Source organism: Sapajus apella, unplaced genomic scaffold, assembly GCF_009761245.1.
Source record: "Sapajus apella isolate SASKATOON/1434 unplaced genomic scaffold, GSC_monkey_1.0 scaffold7, whole genome shotgun sequence".
NCBI classification, from domain to species: Eukaryota; Metazoa; Chordata; class Mammalia; order Primates; family Cebidae; genus Sapajus; species Sapajus apella.
In genome coordinates this window covers 3004899-3025674 of record NW_022436947.1, presented here as the reverse complement: position 1 = coordinate 3025674, position 20776 = coordinate 3004899, and the positions used below count along the sequence as shown (strand labels likewise).

Here is a 20776-nt window from a genome sequence, read left to right as displayed (position 1 = left end):
TTTTTTTTTTTTTGGAGATAGAGTCTTACTCTGTCACCCAGGCTGGAATGCAGTGGCATGATCCCGGCTCACTGCAACCTCCCCATCCTGGGTTCAAGTGATTCTCCTGCCTCAGACTCCCAAGTAGCTGGGATTACAGGCACATGCCACCAAGCCAGGTTAATTTTGCATTTTTAGTAGGAACAGGGTTTCACTATGTTGGGTAGGCTAGGCTCGAACTCCCCACCTCAGATGATCCACCTGCCTTGGCCTCCAAAAATGTGAGGATTACAAGCGTGAGCCACTGGGCCCAGGTGAGTTTTTTAATTAACAGACTTTTTAATAAAAGCAAATACCTCTTTGTTGATTTTATTGGTTTCTGCCACTCGATCAGCTGGGGAAGGGCGCTGCACAGGGGGTGCTGGGATTGGCTGCATGGCGATAAGCTGGATCTTACTAGGGACCCTCCGGCTAGCCTCCGGGGGGCGGGCGATCCTGTCCACGTGCTCAAAGATGGAGGCTGATGAGTGCTGCTCGTTTCCTGAACTGGGCAGTGGTGGTCCTGGAACAGAAGGAAAAGCAAAACATATACACAAAGTCATCTAAAGAAATAGCAAATAATCAGAATTGTGAATTATTCTTTAAAGAATCCTTAGATGGGGCCGTGACCAAAAATACATCCCCACTCCGGTGGCAGAGTGCTTGCAATTTCACACTCTGAGCTTAAATCGTCTGGGCTATATACTGTATCCTCTAGCTTCATTAAAAATTACAAGTGCCCTGAGAAAAGATGCGAGGAAAGCACGATGATACCGTGTCAAAAGCTGCACTGTTTTGTCTAACTGTGGTTCAGAATCTTCAGCCAGAAAGAATACAGGCCAGAAGGAGCCTGAAGTTGCTCAGTTGTCAATAAGCCATTCACAGAACTTTTAGAAAATACATTTATCGCAGCTCTGAACTCTTGCTACCATCAGGGAGGGAGCTTGCTGGAGTGATACACATTTAGTTGCCAAGGCAATGTCATACTACAGAGAAAATGGAAGACGAGGGCATGCAGGCAGATACCAGTTAACAATGACTTTTCAGTTCTGACATGGAAAGAAAACGAAGTTGAAGACACATGAAAAGAAAAAGCTGTTGCTTGCAGGGAATTAGTTCTGACTTATTTATTTTTACAATTTATTATTTATTTATTTATTTCTGAGATGGAGTCTTACTCTTTTTCCTAGGCTGAAGTGCAGTGGCATGATCTCAGCTCACTGCAACCTCCACCTCCCAAGTTTGAGCAATTCTCCAGCCTCAGCCTCCCAAGTAGCTGGGATTACAGGTGTGTGCCACCACACAAGGCTGATTTTTGTATTAATACTTTTAGTAGAGACAGGGTTTCACCATATTGGCCAGGCTGGTCTCAAACTCCTGATCTCAAGTGATCCACCTGCCTCAGCCTCCCAAAGTGCTGGGACTATAGGCAGGAGCCAACACACCCTGCACTAGTTCCTATTTTAAAAACAGGTGAAGAGTATATGGAAAAATGGTTACACAGCAAATTTTAGGCTATGTATATTTAACTGTAATAATTTTCTTAAAAACTAATCAGACCTGTGGAAAAAAAGAAAGTTAAATGCACAAAAAAAGACAAAAAAGAAACACTTAACAATGTTAACAGAGACTGAATCTTCACATGATGGGATATTTTTCCCAATGTCTTTTATTTTTGATAATAAGGATTTTCTGTATTATTATTTTTACAGTAGAGATAATCCAAATAGATTTTAATTTTGAAAAGAGAAAAATAAACAGCGGCTGAGTAGAAAGAGCTAGTTAGTCACACTTAAGAAGATCAGCTGGCCGGGCACAGTGGCTCATGCCTGTAATCCCAGCACTTTGAGAGGCGAAGGCAGGATTGCTTGAGCCCAGGAGTTTGAGACCAGCCTAGGCAATACAGTAAGACCTTGTCTCTACATTTTTTTTTTAATTAGCTGGGTGTGGTGGCACATGCCTGTAGTCCTAGCTACCCAGAAGGCTGCAGTGGGAGGATCCCGAGTCCAGGAGGTAGAGGTTGCAGCAAGCCGAGATCACATCTCTGTACTCCAGCCTGGGTGACAGAGTGAGACCCTGTCCCCCCGCCCCACCAAAAAAAAGATCAATTTGTGCCCTTCCACTAATCTGCCACAGTCACTTCTGGATGCTGCTTTCAAATAAATGGCCAGCAGGCTGACAGAGGGAATGAGTGCATGCAAAAACTGCCTCTAAACAAAAGCCTGACATCTGAAACTTCAAAGCATAAGTGAAAAATACAAAGGTCTCTCCTCAGTGTAGAAAACATAGATGAGGGCAAAGCAGTAAGAAGCAGTTGATATTTCATATAAGGAAAGCACAGCATTGGTAAGTATGTCTGTATTTTCTCTCCATTTGAATCATATTCATTATCCCAAGCAATTAGAAATTATTTGTCTGACTCTGAATGAATGATGTCTCTCTTAGCAAGGGGGCACCACTGTCTGGATTCCGGCTATGCTCAAGCTTTCTTCCCTGGCCCTACACCTAGAAGGAACCTGACTATTTGTGCAGCGGGAACACAGCCGGGCACCACCATTCATCAGTGGCAGCTACTCAAGTTGCAGGCATAATGCCTAAAAGAAGATCATTAGCTTCGCCGACAGGCTAGCCCTGCTAACCCAGACTATAGAGTAACAGCAAATGTCACAGAGGGTAGCCCATTAAGCTATTGATACCTAGAGGTGGGATCACTTTCCTCCAGGGTGGCAGAGACCTCTGAGTTGCGGAGAGACAAGGGTGACAGGCATAAAAACAAAAAAGGCCCCTCCCCGTGGTGCTGTCAGCCCTGCTTGGGTACCACTGGAGCTGCAGCCTGACACTGGACTCCTGTCCACAGCCCGGCCACCCCGTCCCCACTGCAGTCACGGTCCTTGCTTCATTCTCACTTAGTTGTTCACAGACTGCAAGCAGAGAAGGAGGGGATGCACAGACCTCAGGCCACTCTACAGAGCTGAGGGGCTAAGCGGAGGAGAGGAAATCAGAGGTGCAGAAAATCTTCCAGCTTCCATACTGCCCGGAGCCTAGGCAGCATGGCTGAAAAGAGGGGCTTTTAATTTTTTAACATATACATATAATATATGTTATATATCACACATATATAATTATATCACATATATTACGATTGTATATTTTGGTTTGTAGAACGATATATAATGTAAATATATATTATATAAATATATAACATATAATATAGTATAATTAGTAATATATAACTATTATATTAATAATTATATATAATATGATATATTTATATATCATATATTAATATATATGTTATAATTACATAATATATATTGTTTGCTATGCAATGCACAATGTTTCTAAAAAAGCTACTTGTATAATAATGATTAGTACAAAGTATAGTGGACACACAGAGATTAATGCTGTGTGAATTCTGCCTTAAGGCAAGTAAGAACTTGGGATTAAAACCCCTTTCTCTTCAATTATTTTTTAACAGTAATGATATAAATTTTACTATATAGTCAAGATACCTATTGCACCTCGTAGTAACTATAATTAATAACAATATACTGTATACTTGAAAACAGCTAAGAGAGTGGATTTTAAGTGCTATCACAAAAAAAAAGCACTTGAGGTAATACATATGGTAAATAGCTTGATTTCGCCCTTCCATAATACATACATATATCAAAACATCACCATTTAGCCATAAAAAAGAATGAAATCCTGCCATTTGCAGCAATATGGTCGAGCTTGGATGACATTAATAAGCCAGGCACAGAACGATAAACAGCGCACTGTTCTCGCTCATATGTGGAAGCTAGAAAGCTGATCTAGAGTGGAGAGTAGACTCATGGTTACCTGAGGCTGGGAAGCGAAGGGGAAGGACAAAGACAAAGGTTGGTTAACAGATACAAAAACACAACTAGAGGCTGGACATGGTGGCTCTTGCCTGTACTCCCAGCACTTGGGGAGGCTGGGGCGGAAGGATCACTTGAGCCCAGGAGTTCTAGACCAGCCTGGGTAACATGGCAAAACCCCATCTCTACAAAAAATTATCTGGCGTGGTGGTGTGCACCTGTAGACCCAGCTATTCGGGAGGCTGAGGAAGGAGGATCACCTGAGCCTGTGAAGTCAAGGCTGCGTGAGCCATGATTGCACCACTGCATCCCAGCCTGAGCAACAAAGTGAGACTGTGTCTCAAAAAAATAAAAATAAAAGTGCACAGCTAGAGAGGAGGAATATGGGTCTAGCAACTGTAGGCACTGTAAGGTGACTCTACTAATTTATTGTATATTTTCAATTAGCTTGAAGAGTAGATTTTGAATGTTTCCAAGGTAATGATAACTTTGTATGTCGTGACAGATACGCTAATTACCCTGATTTGATCATCACACAGTATATTCATACATGGAAATATCACAGTGTCCCCCCATAAATATTTGCAAGTATTATGTGTCAACTAAAAATAAAAGCAAAAGCACATCATGTTGTACACTATAAATATATATGATTTTTAATCATCAGTTAAAGGATAAATAAAAATCTTAAAGAAAAAGGCTGGGCATGGTGGCTCATGCCTGTAATCCCAGCACTTTGGGAGGCTAGGGTAGAAGGATTGCTTGAGCCTAGGAGTTCAAAACCAGCCTGTACAACATGGCAAGACTTCATCTCTACAAAAAGTAAATAAAAAATTAGCTGGGCGTGGTATGCTCCTGTAGTCCCAGCGACTCAGGAGGCTGAGGTGAGAGGACTGCTTGACCCCAAGAGGTCAAGGCTGCAGTGAGCTGTGATTGTGCCACTGCAGTCCAGACAGGGTAAGCAAAAAAATAAAAATAAAAAATATGTAATCGTATACAGATTGTATAGAATAGGATAATGCCAACAAAGCAGAATGAAAGAGAAAAGTTCAGTCTGAATTACTGAAATGTCAAAGCAAGAGAGCATTTTTAAAGAAACTTTATTTCATTATCTGCAAGTAAATATAGTCAATCCACATTCTTCTCCCCGAGACAGGGTCTCGCTCTGTCACCCAGACTGGAGTACAGTGATGCAATCACAGCTCACTGCAGCCTCGACCTCCCAGGCTCAAGCGCTCCTCCCACCTCAGCCTCTTGAGTAGCTGGGACCACAGGCACACACCACCATGCCTGGCTAATTTTTTCTATTTCTTGTAGAGGCAGAGTCTCACTATGTTGCCCAGGCTGGAAAAATCGCATCTTTACCAATGTGCGAAACCTACGTTACTACCCTGTGAGGCAGGAATCACACGTGTCTCATCTTCACTGTGTCGCCAGCACCTGTTACAGCACAGACATTTAGTAAGCATTTGCTAAATGGATGACTCAATGACTACAGTCACCTCCACTATGTTTACAACATTTTACCTTGAAAAGGTCTCTGGGAATCTGCCTTCATGAAAAGATGAGAATTATATTTTATGAACTCAATCATTTTACATATGGGTTCTCCCAAACTGCTTGAATAACTTCAATGTTACATGAACTCAATCTCATTTAAACTATTTGGCAAACTCCTTTCATTTTTAAGAAATATGGAATGCTTCCCAAATTTGCATGTCATCCTTGCGCAGGGGTCGTGCTAATGTTCTGTGTTGCGTTTCGATTTTCTTATATATGCTGGTTAAGTGAGCACTGCAAACTCCTTAGCACATGCAAAAGTCAACGGTCACTTAGTTTGCATGTGAAATTCCAGAATTTGGAACTTGTGGAATGCAAATGAATGAAGTTTTAACTACTGGAAAATCACACTTGCACACATGCAATCTTAGGAGAGCATAAAAGAATGCTGAGTATTGTGCAATCCTTACCTACTTGGTACATTCCTGATGACAAAGAGGAGAGAGAGAAAAACTACAATTACGCACAGACACAGCAATGGCAGTACACTCCTACCACACCTCTCCCGTCCCGTCTTCACTAAGGGTAACCAGGGGTTAGGATGTGAGTTATTCTAGAGCTGCAATAACTGTGAACACAGTGACATCTGAGTAAATAATCTCTTAAGGTTCCATGGATGGCCATGAGGGTACGTGTCATGGTCTAGTCACCTTCCAAAAGCAGTCAGTTGGCAAAGGAATCAAGCACAACCTCCAATTTACCAAAACTGAAACAAGAGTCTTCTCTCAGCTTCCACTGCAAGGTGGGTCCTCAATATGCCACATGACCTGGGACAGTTGTCAAGAGCCTTGCCAAGAAGCCTGAGAGCCGGTAGGTGTGCCACCCGCAGGAGTGAGAGGGAACGCTGATCTCAGGGCAACACAGAAGAGGGCTCCAGAATAGGTCTCAAGCACCTGCCTGCCCTATGCCTCCATTAATCTTTACTTCATTATGGCTGGCAACAAAAGAAAGATTTTTATGTGAATTATAAAATAGGCTGGACGCGGTGGCTCATGCCTGTAATCCCGGCACTTTGGGAGGCTGAGGCAGATGATCACATGAGGCCAGGAGTTCGAGACCAGCCTGGCCAACATGGAGAAACCCTGTCTCTACTAAAAATAAAAAAATTAGTCGGGCATGGTGGCATATGTCTATAATCCCAGCTACTTGGGAGACAGAGTCAGGGGAATCATTTGAGCCTGAAAGGCAGAGGCTGCAGTGAGCCAAGGTCGTGTCACTGCCCTACAGCCCAGGTGACAGAGAAAGACTGTCTCAAAAAGCAAAAGTTTTTTTAAAAATTAAAAAATAAAGTAACAAAGCTAGGACAAAAACTCAGAATATTTTAAAATAGGATGTTTAAGTTTCTATGCAAGCAATAAAATACTTACATGGCAGCATTAAAGCTATCTTATAGCACCTTTCAAGAAGTGAACAAAGTTTTCAAAGTATATTGATATTTATAGTGAGAAAACTATCTTTCTACAACATGAAAATAATGTACAGATTCTGGTATCTCTTCAAATTATAATAGCAGCATCTGAGCTTCTAATAGTCACAGAATCATCTAATTCGTCTCCTTCACATTCAACTCTGGGCCCCAGAGCTATAATGCTGGCTGCCTGCATTCTGAACCTATGTCAAGAGTGGTGTTTGATTTTTGCTGTTCTTATAGACCATACTGGTTGTAATACCATCAGAAGGAGTTAAACGCAGGCACTGAAAGAAAGGTTTGCTCAGATAAGCAATGAACAGAACTTGATAAAATCCAGAGCTCTTTTTTTTTCCCCGAAATATTTCTTTCCCAAAGCTAGATTCTAATCCTGTCTATCTGAAACAGCATCTGTTACCACGGTGCTAAATAATTTTTCAGATTTTGTAAAACTAGATCCAAAGAAAAACCTCTTCCCTTTTTCTAAGGGGACGTCCTTAAGATTATAAAAGAACCAAGTGGGAGGAGCCGGAAGAACTGCAAGGACTGGCGAGTGCCGGAGCCTCGGAGGCTGAGCGACCATGAGGCCACAAGCGTGTCAGGGAGAGGAGAGGCCCCTGGGCTTCTGTCCAGAGTCTGTTCATTTCCAGAATACAGTTCACGCTGTGCTGCATTTCCATACACAGAAATTTATGATTAAAAACTGTAAGTATAAAAATTCCTATTAAAAATAATATCCTGGCTGGGCGCGGTGGTTCATGCCTGTAATCCCAGCACTTTCGGAGGCTGAGGTAGATGGATCGCTTGAGTCCAGGAGTTCAGGACTAGCTTCAGCAACATGGTAAAACCCTGTCTCTATAAAAAAAGTACAAATATTGGCTGGATGTGGTGGCACATATCTGTAATCCCAGCTACTGGGGAGACTGAGGTAGGAGAATCACCTGAGCCTGGGAGGTCAAGGCTGCAGTGAGCCAGGACTGCGCCACCGCACTTTAGCCTCAGTGATAGAGTAAGACTCTGTCTCAAAAAATAATAGTAATAATAACATTCTGAGGCCTCTCAATTATCTTTGTATTACTGAAATACAATCCTTAAATCAAAATAAACCTCCAGCAAATACAACAGCTGCAGTAGCACATCTAGTTAACATAATCTATTACACTAAAAACAAGCTACCGTGCTGTCATTCAAAAAAAAAATGCTCCCAAGCCTAAAGACCTGTAGGTCTCATTTTCTGACAGGGCATCAGTCTTCACGGAACAGGAGTGAGGCTCATCTCATACCTGGCCTATGAAGCCATATGGGACCCCACACACAAACATGCTAAACCATCTGCTCACACTAACCCCCTGCTGGAAGAAAGATCTAGGGACAAGACTAAACATAACGGACTTGGGCCGATGATAAACAAACAACTTCCTGACAGTGGCGGCTGTGAATCCTTGAACTGGCTCCTATGAAAGCTACTGAATCCTGGGGGTGGTTTTTGAGACTCTGGTTTCAGTGCACTTCCTCCTTGACCTCTGGACAGGTAAATCATGAGGACTCTAAACCAGAGTGAAATCAGGCTATTCACCTTAACATGTACCCCCAGTGAATCCCAAGCCCCAAAGCAGACACCAATACCACATTAGATGGTGACAACTGGTGCTGAGCAACCATGGGAATGATGAATGCCCCATTTCACAGATTTTTTTAAAGGGTTTGGCATTTGAAGTAGCGTAAGGCCTCAGCCTTCGGACTCTCATAGCGGGAAGAACCAGAAGAGTCACAGACCGCTCTGTGGGGCTCTGTGGGACCCGCCGTCATTGATGGCTCCCGGTGTCTTATCTCCTGCGTCCCTCTCGCTGGACTCTTCGCTGACCGTAGAGTCAGCATCTGAGGGAGAAACCCTGCAGGCACAAAACAAATTGCAAACGTCAGAAACAAGAAAGAATGCAAAAGAAAAAGTCACATTAATTTGGGTGTGGAAGTCGGACTTCCAGGCAAAACCAGCAGAAATGAAACAGTCAGAAAAATTATTCCACAGCACGGTGTCTTCAAGGATGACATTAACACCACATAGTCACCTCCTGAAGACAGATTAATGCAGCTTACTAAATGCATCAGCAGGCTGCATTTCAACAAGTGCCAGACAGCAGGAAGGTCCCACAGCCACCAGGGCTCAAGGCCCAGCCCCTGGCCCTGTCATTTCTGGACCAGCAGTCTGGGTTTAGCATGAGTTGGATCAAAGACGACTTGGGGTTCAGGATTAACTAGATCTGGAGAATGCCCAGGAAGCTGGCATAGCCCTGCAGTCACCCCCAAATAACTCCAGATCTTTGGGACGTGCTTATACTGGGATTTGATTCTATATATAAAAAGCAAGGGGATCGTGGCACCCAGCTTGCACCAGGGAAAAATCCTTCATCAGTTAGCTCCCTGATTCCTTAGGCTCCCTGGCTTCAATGACAATGTGAAATGCCAAGACATGCTGGTGCTCCGAAAGACGCTAAAACATCGTATTAACCACACAGACCACTGAGCCGCCGTGACTAAATGTCAATGACAAGACGACCAGGCAAGAAAAAAAAGACTTTGCAAAATTTTACTTGCATGTTAAATAATCTTCAATGATTCCATTTATTCCTAGCCAGCAAAATCATTAAGCAAAGCGCATCTCTCTACATAACTCGTTTTCTTTTGTAAAGATCATGTTCTGACATCTATTAGATTCTTAAAACTAGGCCAGAACCCCTGGGGTAGGTTTTCTGATAAGACAGAAATCATGACATCGTTTCAAATGTTGGTATGATCACACACTTTTTTTGCTCTTAGCAGGAAATCAGGATTTAGAGTTCCAAAGCTCAAAGAAAGGCTGACAACAGGAGGCTTCAGTAGCCAAAGCCTGTGATCAGGAGTCAACTGAACACACCTGATTCCGAACTGTGTCTTCTTTCAGAGTGCTACAGCCCTTCTCACGGGGTCAGAGGGTGATGAGGGGCTTCCAGGTAGTTTGGAAAATTAACGAGCAATTCTCTACGTGCTATACTTTAAGAGGAGGAAGGGAAATGAATTGGGAATGGGGAGCAGGGCAGGGAGGCAGTGATGAAGAGTCCTGTGTGATATCCTAACAAGGGTGACACACATGAGCAGCCAGAGGAAGACAAAGATAACACAGGAGGACATGATGAAGGTCACCTGCAGACAAAGCAATGCAGTCACAGCAGCTGCTGGCATCCCAGGCATGGACACAGAGGCTCACACAGGCTGAGCGTGTACTGGGTGCCGTGCACTCCTTATGTGTTATTGCTGATATTATCTCCACGGGGCCTAGCATGCTCCCCTCGGAATATATACATGTGAGCTGGTCAATCCCTAATGAAGTCTGACAGGGGCCGCCAAACTATCACAGACAGTGATTCATGATCTTCAACCGTGTGGGGAAAGAAAGCACACAGCATTCTTTGGCAGCCCGTGGGAGTGGCTGGGAAACATTCTTGGGCTCATGTGTGACTTTGGGCAAGTCATCGGTCTCCCAGGCTGCAGAGGCAGGGCTGGACTCACCATCAGCCCTTGTGACATCGGAAACTGATAGTCTAATCAGGAGCATGCCTGCAACCGAGAACAATACAGAAAGCCCAGTAATAACCTTCCTCTGTGACGGACGTTCTTGGACGGGATCTTTGACTTGGGGCTTGGCACGTCTCCATTTTCCGAGGGCGTGGTGTGGTCCTTCACAGGTCCTGGCAGTGGCGCTGGCTCATGAATAATCAATATGTCGTCTTTATTGTGTTGACCCAGATGCTGCTTAGCAAAATCGAAACCCTTCACACTAGGGACCTGCAGCTGAAACACACACACACACACACACACACAAGATTGTTAACCCCGAATCCAAAGCTCATGAGAGGAACACAACTTCTGACCCAAGACTGTGCTGGCAATTCCACCACTCCAATCCAAGAAGCGTCACTGAAACATGGACTGCATGCCAGGTTCTGTTTATTCCCAGAGTTTGAGAAGAAGACACACACTTGTGAAAGATTAAACAAGAATACAAGGATTAAACAGCTAGTGCCTAAGACAACACCTGACCCGCTGTCACAGCAGCACACCACGTGCCATGTGGCAGGAGCAAGATATTCTTTATAGGGTCATGGGGACCAGAGCCAGGCCTTGAGGACAGACAAGACTTGGAAGCAGAAAGAGGAGGCTACAAAGAGCATGTTCTACATCATATCAGGAACCAGAGAACACTGAGGCTGGGGAAGAAATCACACAGGCTATGCTGGATGGGTCAGAGCGCAAGAGCATGAGAGAGAACTCCAGCCTGTGTACGGATGACTCCAAAAACGCCAGCTTCCAGAGCTGGCCCTCTGGGAAATCAGAAAACCACTAAACATTTCTGAACAGGCAGATTTCTAAAATCCAAGCACACAGGACACCAAGGAAGCAAGAAGACAGCCCAGCCATGGCATGTGCATAAAATCATGAAGACATGAACCCCAAATCTTAGCAGTGAACATGGGAAGGAATGAACAGCTCTAGGGGTCAGGCAGCAGTGAACATGGGAAGGAATGAACAGCTCTAGGGATCAGGCAGCAGTGAACATGGGAAGGAATGAACAGCTCTAGGGATCAGGCAGAAAGACCTAGAAGTCAGACAGACACAAGAGACAAAGGAAGAGAAAGCAGCCGATGAGGACGTACATTTTTGGGCAGGGCATCGTGAAGCGTGGAAGTGACACCAAGGGAAAGAGGCAAGTCACACAGCAATGATGGCTCAAGACAAAATGACAGGCTTCATTTCAAACACGCTTAATTTGAGGCCCCAAAGGATGTCAGCTTGGTGTAGCTGGAGATGGGGGACCATGGCCTGGGGGAATGTGCAGGCTCAGATGTGACTTCAAGAACCACCCCCACAAAGTTGACAGTAAGGGAGTTCAGTTTTTCAACATAAATACAGATTCTGTGGATAAAGTGTTGGAGAACATCTAATAGTTTGGGGCTAAGAAGAGAAAAAGAAAGCAAGGAAGAAAATAGAATGTGATTTCAGAGAAACGGAAGAATCTGGAAAGTTCCATGTAATAGAAGCCAAGGGAACAAAGAATTTCTAGAAAGAAGTGGTCAAGGGAAGTAATGGGGCACAAAACTGAGGGAGAAAGGGCTTTTCAAAAACATCCCCACTCAAACTGCTGGATGCAGGATTCCTCTCCAGGGATACGTGGCATCACCCCACACCAAACCCATGACAGACCCCTGAGCCTGCAACTAGGGATGCCAGGCCTTAGCTTCTACAGCTGTGGTAAGATACTATGTCATCAAAAATGCTATTTGTTGGCCAGGCATGGTGCCTCACACCTGTAATCCCAGCAGTTTGGGAGGCCGAGTCAGGTGGATCACTTGAGGTCAGGAGTTGAAGACCAGCCTGGCCAACATGGTGAAACCTTGTCTCTACTAAGAAAAACACAAAAATTAGCCAGATATGGTGGTGCACACCTGTAATCCCAGCTACTCTTGTGTCTGTCTGGCTTCTAGGTCTTTCTGCTTGATCCCTAGAGCTGTTCATTCCTTCCCATGTTCACTGCTAAGATTTGGGGCTCATGTCTTCGTGATTTTATGCACATGCCACGGTCGGGCTATCTTCCTGCTTCTTTGGTGTCCTGTGTGCTTGGATTTTAGAAATCTGCCTGTTTAGAAATGTTTAGTGGTTTTCTGATTTCCCAGAGGGCCAGCTCTGGAAGCTGGTGTTTTTGGAGTCACCCGTACACAGGCTAGACTTCTCTCTCATGCTCCCGCGCTCTGACCCATCCAGCATAGCCTGTGTGATTTCTTCCCCGGCCTCAGTGTCCAAAGGGACTTCAGAGAAACCTGAAGGACTGAGTTTTTAGTGCTAGCAGGAAGGGAGGTGGGACAGGCATCATCACAGCCCCTCTCTTTTAGAGTTTAGGCAAAACTGACCAGCATTGTTATTAAAACAAGATTATAAGACTGACAGAACAGACTCCTTGTGGTACTAAGATACCAAATTATAAACATGACCTAAAGATGTGCATAGCAAGGGTTAAGTCACATCCGACAAACAATAAAATCTGGTTAAACTGTTTTATTTTTAGTTAGCCCGGTATAACGTGGCTTACTTTTTAACCTGACACTGGTATAGCATCACATGGCAGACAGCAGATCCCTTACATTAAGCATTCCTTTGAACTGACCTTCAGTCTTTAGACAAAACTTAACTCTCTCAACCAATTGCCAACTAAAGAATCCCTAAGACATACCTAAGACTTGTAAGCCCCTCATTTCAAGATATCCCGCCTTTTTTGGCCAAGCTTCTATGTATTGGGTTTCTTTTCCTGTAACTCCTGTCTCCTGAAAACGTATACATGGAATCCTGATAAGTTACAACGCGGAAGAGGTCCCAGGGAGGGGAGAATAATTGTTCTGAGAAATGGCTCATCACAGACAACCTGCTGGCATGATTCCTGCTCCCAAACACCTCGTTCTGTACATAGCCCCAGCAGCATGACCCAATAAAGCTTCCCTCCTGTCCCCGTCTCTTGGCCGACAGCCTCTTCTCTGCTGTGCTGGCCACTGCACCCTTGCAACATTACCTTCATACTTTCGCTAATAAATTTGCCCTCCCCCCACCATTTTTTCTGAGACGGAGTCTCACTCTGTCACTCAGGCTGGACTGCAATGGCATGATCTTGGCTCACTACAACCTCTGCCTCCCAGTTTCAAGCGATTCTCCTGCCTCAGCCTCCCGAGTAACTGGGACTACAGGCACGTGCTACCACACCTAGCAAATTTTTTATTTTTCGTAGAGACGGGGTTTCAGCATGTTGACCAGGCTGGTCTTGAACTCCTGATCTCAGGTGATCTGCACACCTTGGCCTCCCAAAGTGCTGGGATTACAGGCGCAAGCCACCATGCCCGGCCAAATCTGCCTTTCTTTACCTACGACTGTCTTGGTAAATTCCTTTACCGCCCACAATGACAGGCCCAGCCAGACGCAGTGGCAATAGCATCAACCCAAACCGTAATCTGACCCCCTCGGGGCCATTTACTCACAGCTTCTTGGGTTTGTGCTTTCTCGGGGCCATGGTCACTCACACTGGCTCCAAATAAACCTCTTTAAGATATTTTACAGAGTGTGGTTTTTCTGTTTACATATCCTTTGTGATCAACTGGTAAAAATTAAGTGTTTCCTTAACTCCTGTGTGCTGCTCTAGCAAATTAATCAACCCCCAAAAGGGATGGTGGGAACACCAACTTGAAGCCAGTTGGTCAGAAGTTCCAGAGACCTACGCTTGTGACCGGTGCGGATGGAGGAGCACAGGCTTGGGGACTGAGCCCTCCATCTGTCAGATCTGAGGCTACCTCCCATTGGACAGCGTCAGAGCTGAATTCAAGGACACCCAGCCGGGGCTTGGTGTGGAAAGCCCCCACAAATTTGGCCACAGAAGTCTTCTGTGATGACTGTGGTGTGGTATGAGAACAGAGGAGAAACAGGGTTTGAGTTTTTCCACTCACATGCACACCCCTTCAGAGTCCTGTTGGTCAAAACATAAAGCCCAAAAAGATGTACAGAGTGATTTTAGACAATGGATTACACACAGACACAAAAGGCTTTGTCGTATTTGTGCTAACTTTATGCACAAATGAGTGACAACATCAGTGGCTTAGGTTTGTGACCTAAGGTCTTTTTTTTTTAATTTGATACGGCCTCGCTCTGTCACCCAGGCTGGGGTGCAGTAGCACAATCTCAGCTCACTGCAGCCTCAATCTCCCAGGCCCAAGCAATCCTCCCAACTGAGCCTCCCAAGTAGCTGGGACCACAGGCGTGTGCCACCACGTCTGGAGAATTTTTAAAAAACTTTTGTAGATACAGGGTCTTGCTACATTGCCCAGCTGGTCTTGAACTCCAGGGATCAAGCGATCCTCCTGCCTCAGCCTCCCAAAGCGCTGGGATTACAGATGTGATTTTTCATGCTAAAATTCTCAGATCAACGGAAGGAATGTCATCTGCAATAATGATTTCTGCCAGTAGAGGGGGACAAAACTTACAGTAAATACAGTTTACAAAAATGAAACAAAAAGCGAACACTGACTTCCTCTGTTTCCAATTAATGAGCTCCTGTTACAGGAGTAGTCTACTCCACCACTTCAGCAGTACATGAGCATCACAGCCCCTCAGCCCAAGAACACTGTTTTGCGAATGACAAACCCAAAACTGCTGCTCCAATGCATGCCCCGTTTATTTAGTATTTAAATGAATTTATTTATTATTAATTTTTTTTTGAGATGGAGTCTCAGTGTGTTGCCCAGGCTGGAATGCAAAAGTATGATGTCAGCTCACTGCAACCTCCACCTCCTGGGTTCAAGCGATTCTCCTGCCTCAGCCTCCCGAGTAGCCGGGACCACAGGTGTGCACCACCATGTCCAGCTAACTTTCATATATATATTTTTTTATTATACACAGGGTTTCACCATGTTGGCCAGGCTGGTCTCAAACTCCTGACCTCAGGTGATCTGCCTGCTTCAGCCTCCCAAAGTGCTGGGATTGCAGGTGTGAGCCACCGTACCTGGCCTGTTTATTATTAAATATTTATTTAAATTAAATTTATTAAGCATTTGTATAATTATTTATTTAAATTAAATAATTTATTGTTAAATATTTACATAAAATACATCATTAGATAGTTATTTAAATACATGTATTAAACATTCTGTCCATGTACCCCAGAACTTAAAGTATAATTTTTAAAAATTAAAAAATAAAATAAATAATTTTTTAAAACTACTTAAATAAAATATGTTTATTTACTCATCTGTGATCCATGGACTAGCATCCTGAGTTTCAACTGGTCTGCCCAAACCCCAGGGTGCAGACACACACTTTTCTCAGAGTAGGCAGCCCTTTTACAGGGATGATTCCAGATGCACACCTCTGTAAAGCCCCCACCTACCACTGATTTTCCTGAGAGCTGTTAAGACTGAGCCTGTGGTCCGGGAAGCATGCTGGCTCCCCTCCCCACTTCCCTTCCCAACGTCCTCCCACTTCACAGAAGAGAGGCCCGCCTGTCATCCATGCAGCAGCTTCCTGCGGTGCTCTGCCAGAGATGCAGAAACCTCGGGAGCATCAAATAAAATCACAATTCAAAATCCTGGTCTTGGTAGATCAAGGAACAATCAACTTGTGGTATGACTTGCTCTCTCTCTTAAAGAAATGAGAGAGAAATATAGTCAAGAAATAGGACGATTCGTTCCATGTTGGGAAGATATGAACTTAGATATTCTGTAGAGGAGGCAGCGGCAGAAGCAGAAGCAGCAGCAGCAGTGAGGGTTTTATTTCACAGCTTCCCCTCTGCCATCTCCAGCCATCGAAGAACGCTTTACTCCCGCAGAAGAATCCAATGAGAACCGAGAAGAGGATGGCAGTGAGAAATCCCAGGGGCACTGTCTCATCTCATCCAGGGGATAAACACATGACAGGGCTCTGTGCCTTGTCTCTCTATATGACAACTGTAACGTTCAAGATCTGTGCAGCAGTGTGTGGAAACCCGAGGTGCCATGAAGCACGTGCTTTCTGCGAGCTCACCATCCTCAGGAACGAAAGCCTGGCAAGCGCCCTTGTTCACGGGGACTCAGCTGGGGTCTCAACAACATGTTTTGTATCAAAAGGAAAAAGGAGTGAAAAGGTCCATGTTTACTTCTGACAGATCAAAACTGTAACTTCAAAGGAACAAATAGGGGAGAACTGAGTTAATACTGTATACTTTCCTGCACATTTCCTCAGACTTGCAGGATATTTTCATTAACTTCTTTCAAATGATTACTGGACACTGCACATCTGTGTCCAGGTCGCTTGAATGCCTTGTTCACTGGTCCATGTTCACTGTTCATGTTCACAGTCTCTTGTTCACTGGTCCATGACCCCTCTCTCTGCTGGTTATTTGTTGTCCCTGTGTACTTACTAGATTTGAATTAACTACACAGCAACACATTTGGATTCTACCGTAATGTACTTAACAGCAATCATCTATGTGTCTTTTCTAAACCCCCCACTTACTAGTCAAATACTTTTTCCTTTTGTTGTAAATTTCCACAAAGATTCAACTGCTCTCTTAAAAGCAAATCATTGATGAATGTATGGTGGACGAAAAATTAGGCAGGCTAAGAGGTAACACTCCTGCACATTAAAAAACCCGTTCTGTGCAATTAAGACGATTCCTCTCTCAGACTTTGACATGCGGTCCTAAGTTATTAAATATATGATTATAAATATTATTTTCATCTTGAAAGGAAATACTAATCCATTCATATAATTCTCAAATGTCCATCTGTCAAGGCTGTTTCAGATGGCTGGGAAAATTGAAATTTGATGCCACTTATTCACAGCTGATGATAAAAATCCTAGCAGGAGCAATTTCCAATTTTATGGTGTTGCTTTTACCCCAGCAGCCCCTCATTTAACTACATACAAGGTGCCTCTAAGTGAAAGAAAACAGATATAATATGCAGTCATTTGATCATCACCTCCATCATTTAGTAAATCTTGCTGAAATCCTCTTTTGGTATACTTCCCATAAGAAAGTGAATGCCTCTAATGACTGGGCAACTATTCTGTTTTGTTTTTAACAAGTTAGGTGGTTCGCTTTCCCAAAACTGGAGGAGGAGCTACAGATGGCCTTCCCAAAGCATAGGTCTCCAAAGTGAATAACGCAAAAATACAAACAGTATTGCCTCTCTAGGGCGGTCTTCACAGCCCAAGCCTAGGCATCTGAATGTCTTTCCTCACAGACTCTCGGGGCCTGTGCAGTTAAACACATGCTAGTATCCATGAAAATGCTTCATAAATGCCAACGTACCATACAAATGATGCTGACAGCATTATCATTACTGTTGACTGATGAAACATCAAGCAGTTAATATACAACTAAGAATTCTAAGGCATCAGATCTAGTTGTAAATAAGAATTTGGATACAATATTTCCTTAAGTCAGCTACACGACGTGACCCAGGGTCCCTCAAGAAATATCTGATGGGCCAATGAATTTCAAAACAGTCAACCGAACTACCAAACTTACTGGTTTTTATGGGTAACCAAGAAAAGGGCACATGTCATAAATGAAATATACAAGCCCTGTTGACTTACGGTTGATTCTACCAACATCTTTAAATATATCCATTAGATCCCTGCACTTCTTAGAAGCGGAGTGAGCCATCACCTTCTATAGCAATAGAAATGTGGCAACCAATCTGTGCTTACGGTGCACAGAACAAAGGCATCTACACACAAAAGGGAAAACCTAGAGGAACACTGCCCCTCCTCCCTTCTTTTGTCTCATCCCTATTTGCCAGATCACTTTTACTAGATTTTCTACTTTTAAAATAGAATCTAGAGTTCGGTCTGGCTGGTGTACCATGTGTCCAGCTCCCTCCCTCACTCAGCATAGGTTAAATCAGTATTTTCTAAAAGAAGAGTCAAGATTAATTAGAGTATTCAATATTCATATTAGGACCGAGTTATTTCTGAAGAAGAATGGCTCTTTTGTTCTTTCTTTCTTTCATCTATCACAGAGGGAACAGGCCACAGTGTCTGTGCCCCTCTGGAATACATCGCCAATAAGCCAAGGAGACTGGCTGGTGGGCAGGTCAGCCAAGGAAGGAGAGAGAGACGCCTGGTGACTGTAAACACATCGGCCATGATTGCAATACAGCCCAGGTGGCACCGGAATGCAGTGAAGCCTCCAGTATTCTGGTTAGCCTGAGCCCCTGGGAAGGAGCAGTTAAGATGACAATAGAAATAGAGCAAATCCCAAAAGTGTCTGAATAAAAATGTGCCACCATGTAGCCACTGCCATTGTAAGCATGTATTACCTGATTGATGTCATTTGTGAAAAGTCACCACAGCCTCCATGCTGTTTCCATTTAGAAGGTGGAGACAAGGCAGAGTTATTGCCATCTGTTTGTCTTTAGGGCAGCCCTCCCCCGGGGACTCCTGTAACCCTGCGGTCCTAGAGTTTGGGAGAGCAGTGCTCCCAGCTTCTCCCACCCACAGGTGACACCCAGCATGGTGGGCCGGCTGTGGGTGGACCAAGACCACCTACACATTAGGTGTGATGGGGGCCTTTGCAGAGAATCGAACAGCAACCGCAGGGAGTGAGCTGACCTTGGCTGAGATAGAACAAAGTGCTCACAGAGCCTCTCTTCAATCCACTGTCCACACTGCCTCCCGAAGCGATCGTTCCAAATGCAAATGTGTTCAAGCTGCTCTCCCTGCTGAAAACCTTTCAATGGCTGCCCACTGCCTACAGCGTAATTTGCAATCCCTTCTATGTCCTGACCCCCCAGGGGCTGGCTCTCTGCCACCTGAGTTTTGGCTGTACACTTTTTTTTTACAACCTTTGCTCCAGCTTCCTGACCTGCCCGCTGCTCCCCTGCTGGGCCCACCTTCATCTCTACCATGAAGCTTCAGCCCTGGCATCACCTCCTCGAAAAAGGTGGAGGTACCCCACCACTGGAGTGGCCTGCACCCCTCCTCTGTGTTCTCCAGGCATGCTTATACTCCTGGATGTCTGCTTCTGGACGGTTTGTCCTTCTCCCTTGCTAAAGCCCTGGAAGGCAGAGATCGCGTGCTATTTGTGTTGGTAACTGAGCCGGATCTGGCCTGGCTCAGAGCAAATGCTCAGCATTTGGTGAGTGACATCCAGTATCGGAGGCAGCTCCAGCCAGTTGCTCAAAGTGCTGCCCTTTAGAAGCAACCAAGGGCAGTCCGGAGCTCGGCTCTGACACCAATAACGAGGTGTAGACTATCTCCCAGCAGAAGGAACAAGTTTCCACGAGGGCAGTGGCATCCAGCCAATGCCAATCATGATGAAGAAGATCCAAGCTGGAGTTTCTCAGGCAATAGTAACAAATGACAACTTTAGTCTACAGACAGAGACTACCGATAAAAGAAAGCTACGTGGGTTTTCTTTATTATTGAAAATAAGCAAGGCCGTGCTTCAAAACAAGACAGAATGGCCTCTCCCTCCTCTCATATTTCAAAATTAATCTACTCCCAGACAATCTGAAGAGGTTTCTTTCTCGTTACAAGGGGAAGGGGGTGTGGATTTTAGGTCAGCAGATTTATTGTTTCCAGATGTTTGCAGCTCTGGGATTTGCTGAAGGATTTCAGAGAGGAGCGGGGAGGCGCATCAGAAGGTGGGGTGAGCAGAATGGAGACAGAGACAACAGCCACAAGAGCAGGAGAAAGAGCTCTTAAAGTCACAGGGGAGGGTGGCATCTCTGCAAATTACCCTGAGGACGAGGCTAGAGGCCCTTCACTATGGCCACATGGTCTTAAAAGAAACACGTATGAAGTAAAGCCATTTGTTTTAAAACTAAATGGAGAGCGTCATTATAAACACATGACAAAATCTATAGGGCATGTTCCCGTGCCAAGCAAAATAAGCCTGAGCTTCTGCAATGCCGGCAAGGCGTTGCCCTCCTAACAGTATCAGAAGAGAGTTCATCTTTTGGGGAATCCTCCCTGCAGGGCCTTTTCTGTAAATGCGTTGTCAGAATGTATGTGCAGGTCTTTGCAGCCCTGGAGGAAAAAGCAACTCTAAGCCCTGGAAGTGCCATCTGAAACTCTGTCCGTTTGACTCACAGCAATATCCGGGACCTGAAAATGCTTAGGAAGTAAAATTGAGAGAAGGAGAAAGCTTGCGGAATATTCTGTTTTGAACTCAAGAGACGCTGTCCTCTGATAGTTTTCTGAAGTAACAGATAATAGATGGACTTCCAAGGCAGTGCTGACGTTAGAAAATGTGGTCCATAGGCCGGGCGCGGTGGCTCAAGCCTGCAATCCCAGCACTTTGGGAGGCCGAGGTGGGCAGATCACCAGGTCAAGAGATCGAGACCATCCTCGTCAACATGGTGAAACCCCGTCTCTACTAAAAATACAAAAAATTAGC

General features: G+C 44.6%; 1 protein-coding gene and 1 non-coding gene across 3 annotated transcripts in view; both read right to left on the bottom strand.

The window, feature by feature from the left end:
• Nucleotides 1-20776, bottom strand: part of KIAA1549 (KIAA1549 ortholog) — a 150489-nt gene that overhangs the window by 38564 nt on the left and 91149 nt on the right. For both annotated transcript variants that reach the window (XM_032275858.1, XM_032275859.1), the window contains exons 11-13: nucleotides 10460-10656; nucleotides 8605-8720; nucleotides 336-541 (exon numbers count right to left, since the gene is read on the bottom strand). In XM_032275858.1, coding sequence (XP_032131749.1) covers nucleotides 336-541; nucleotides 8605-8720; nucleotides 10460-10656 — 519 coding nt within the window. The remainder of the gene's footprint in view (nucleotides 1-335; nucleotides 542-8604; nucleotides 8721-10459; nucleotides 10657-20776) is intronic.
• Nucleotides 5549-5655, bottom strand: LOC116550452. Its single transcript, XR_004268421.1, has one exon. It is a non-coding gene; the product is annotated as a U6 spliceosomal RNA (small nuclear RNA).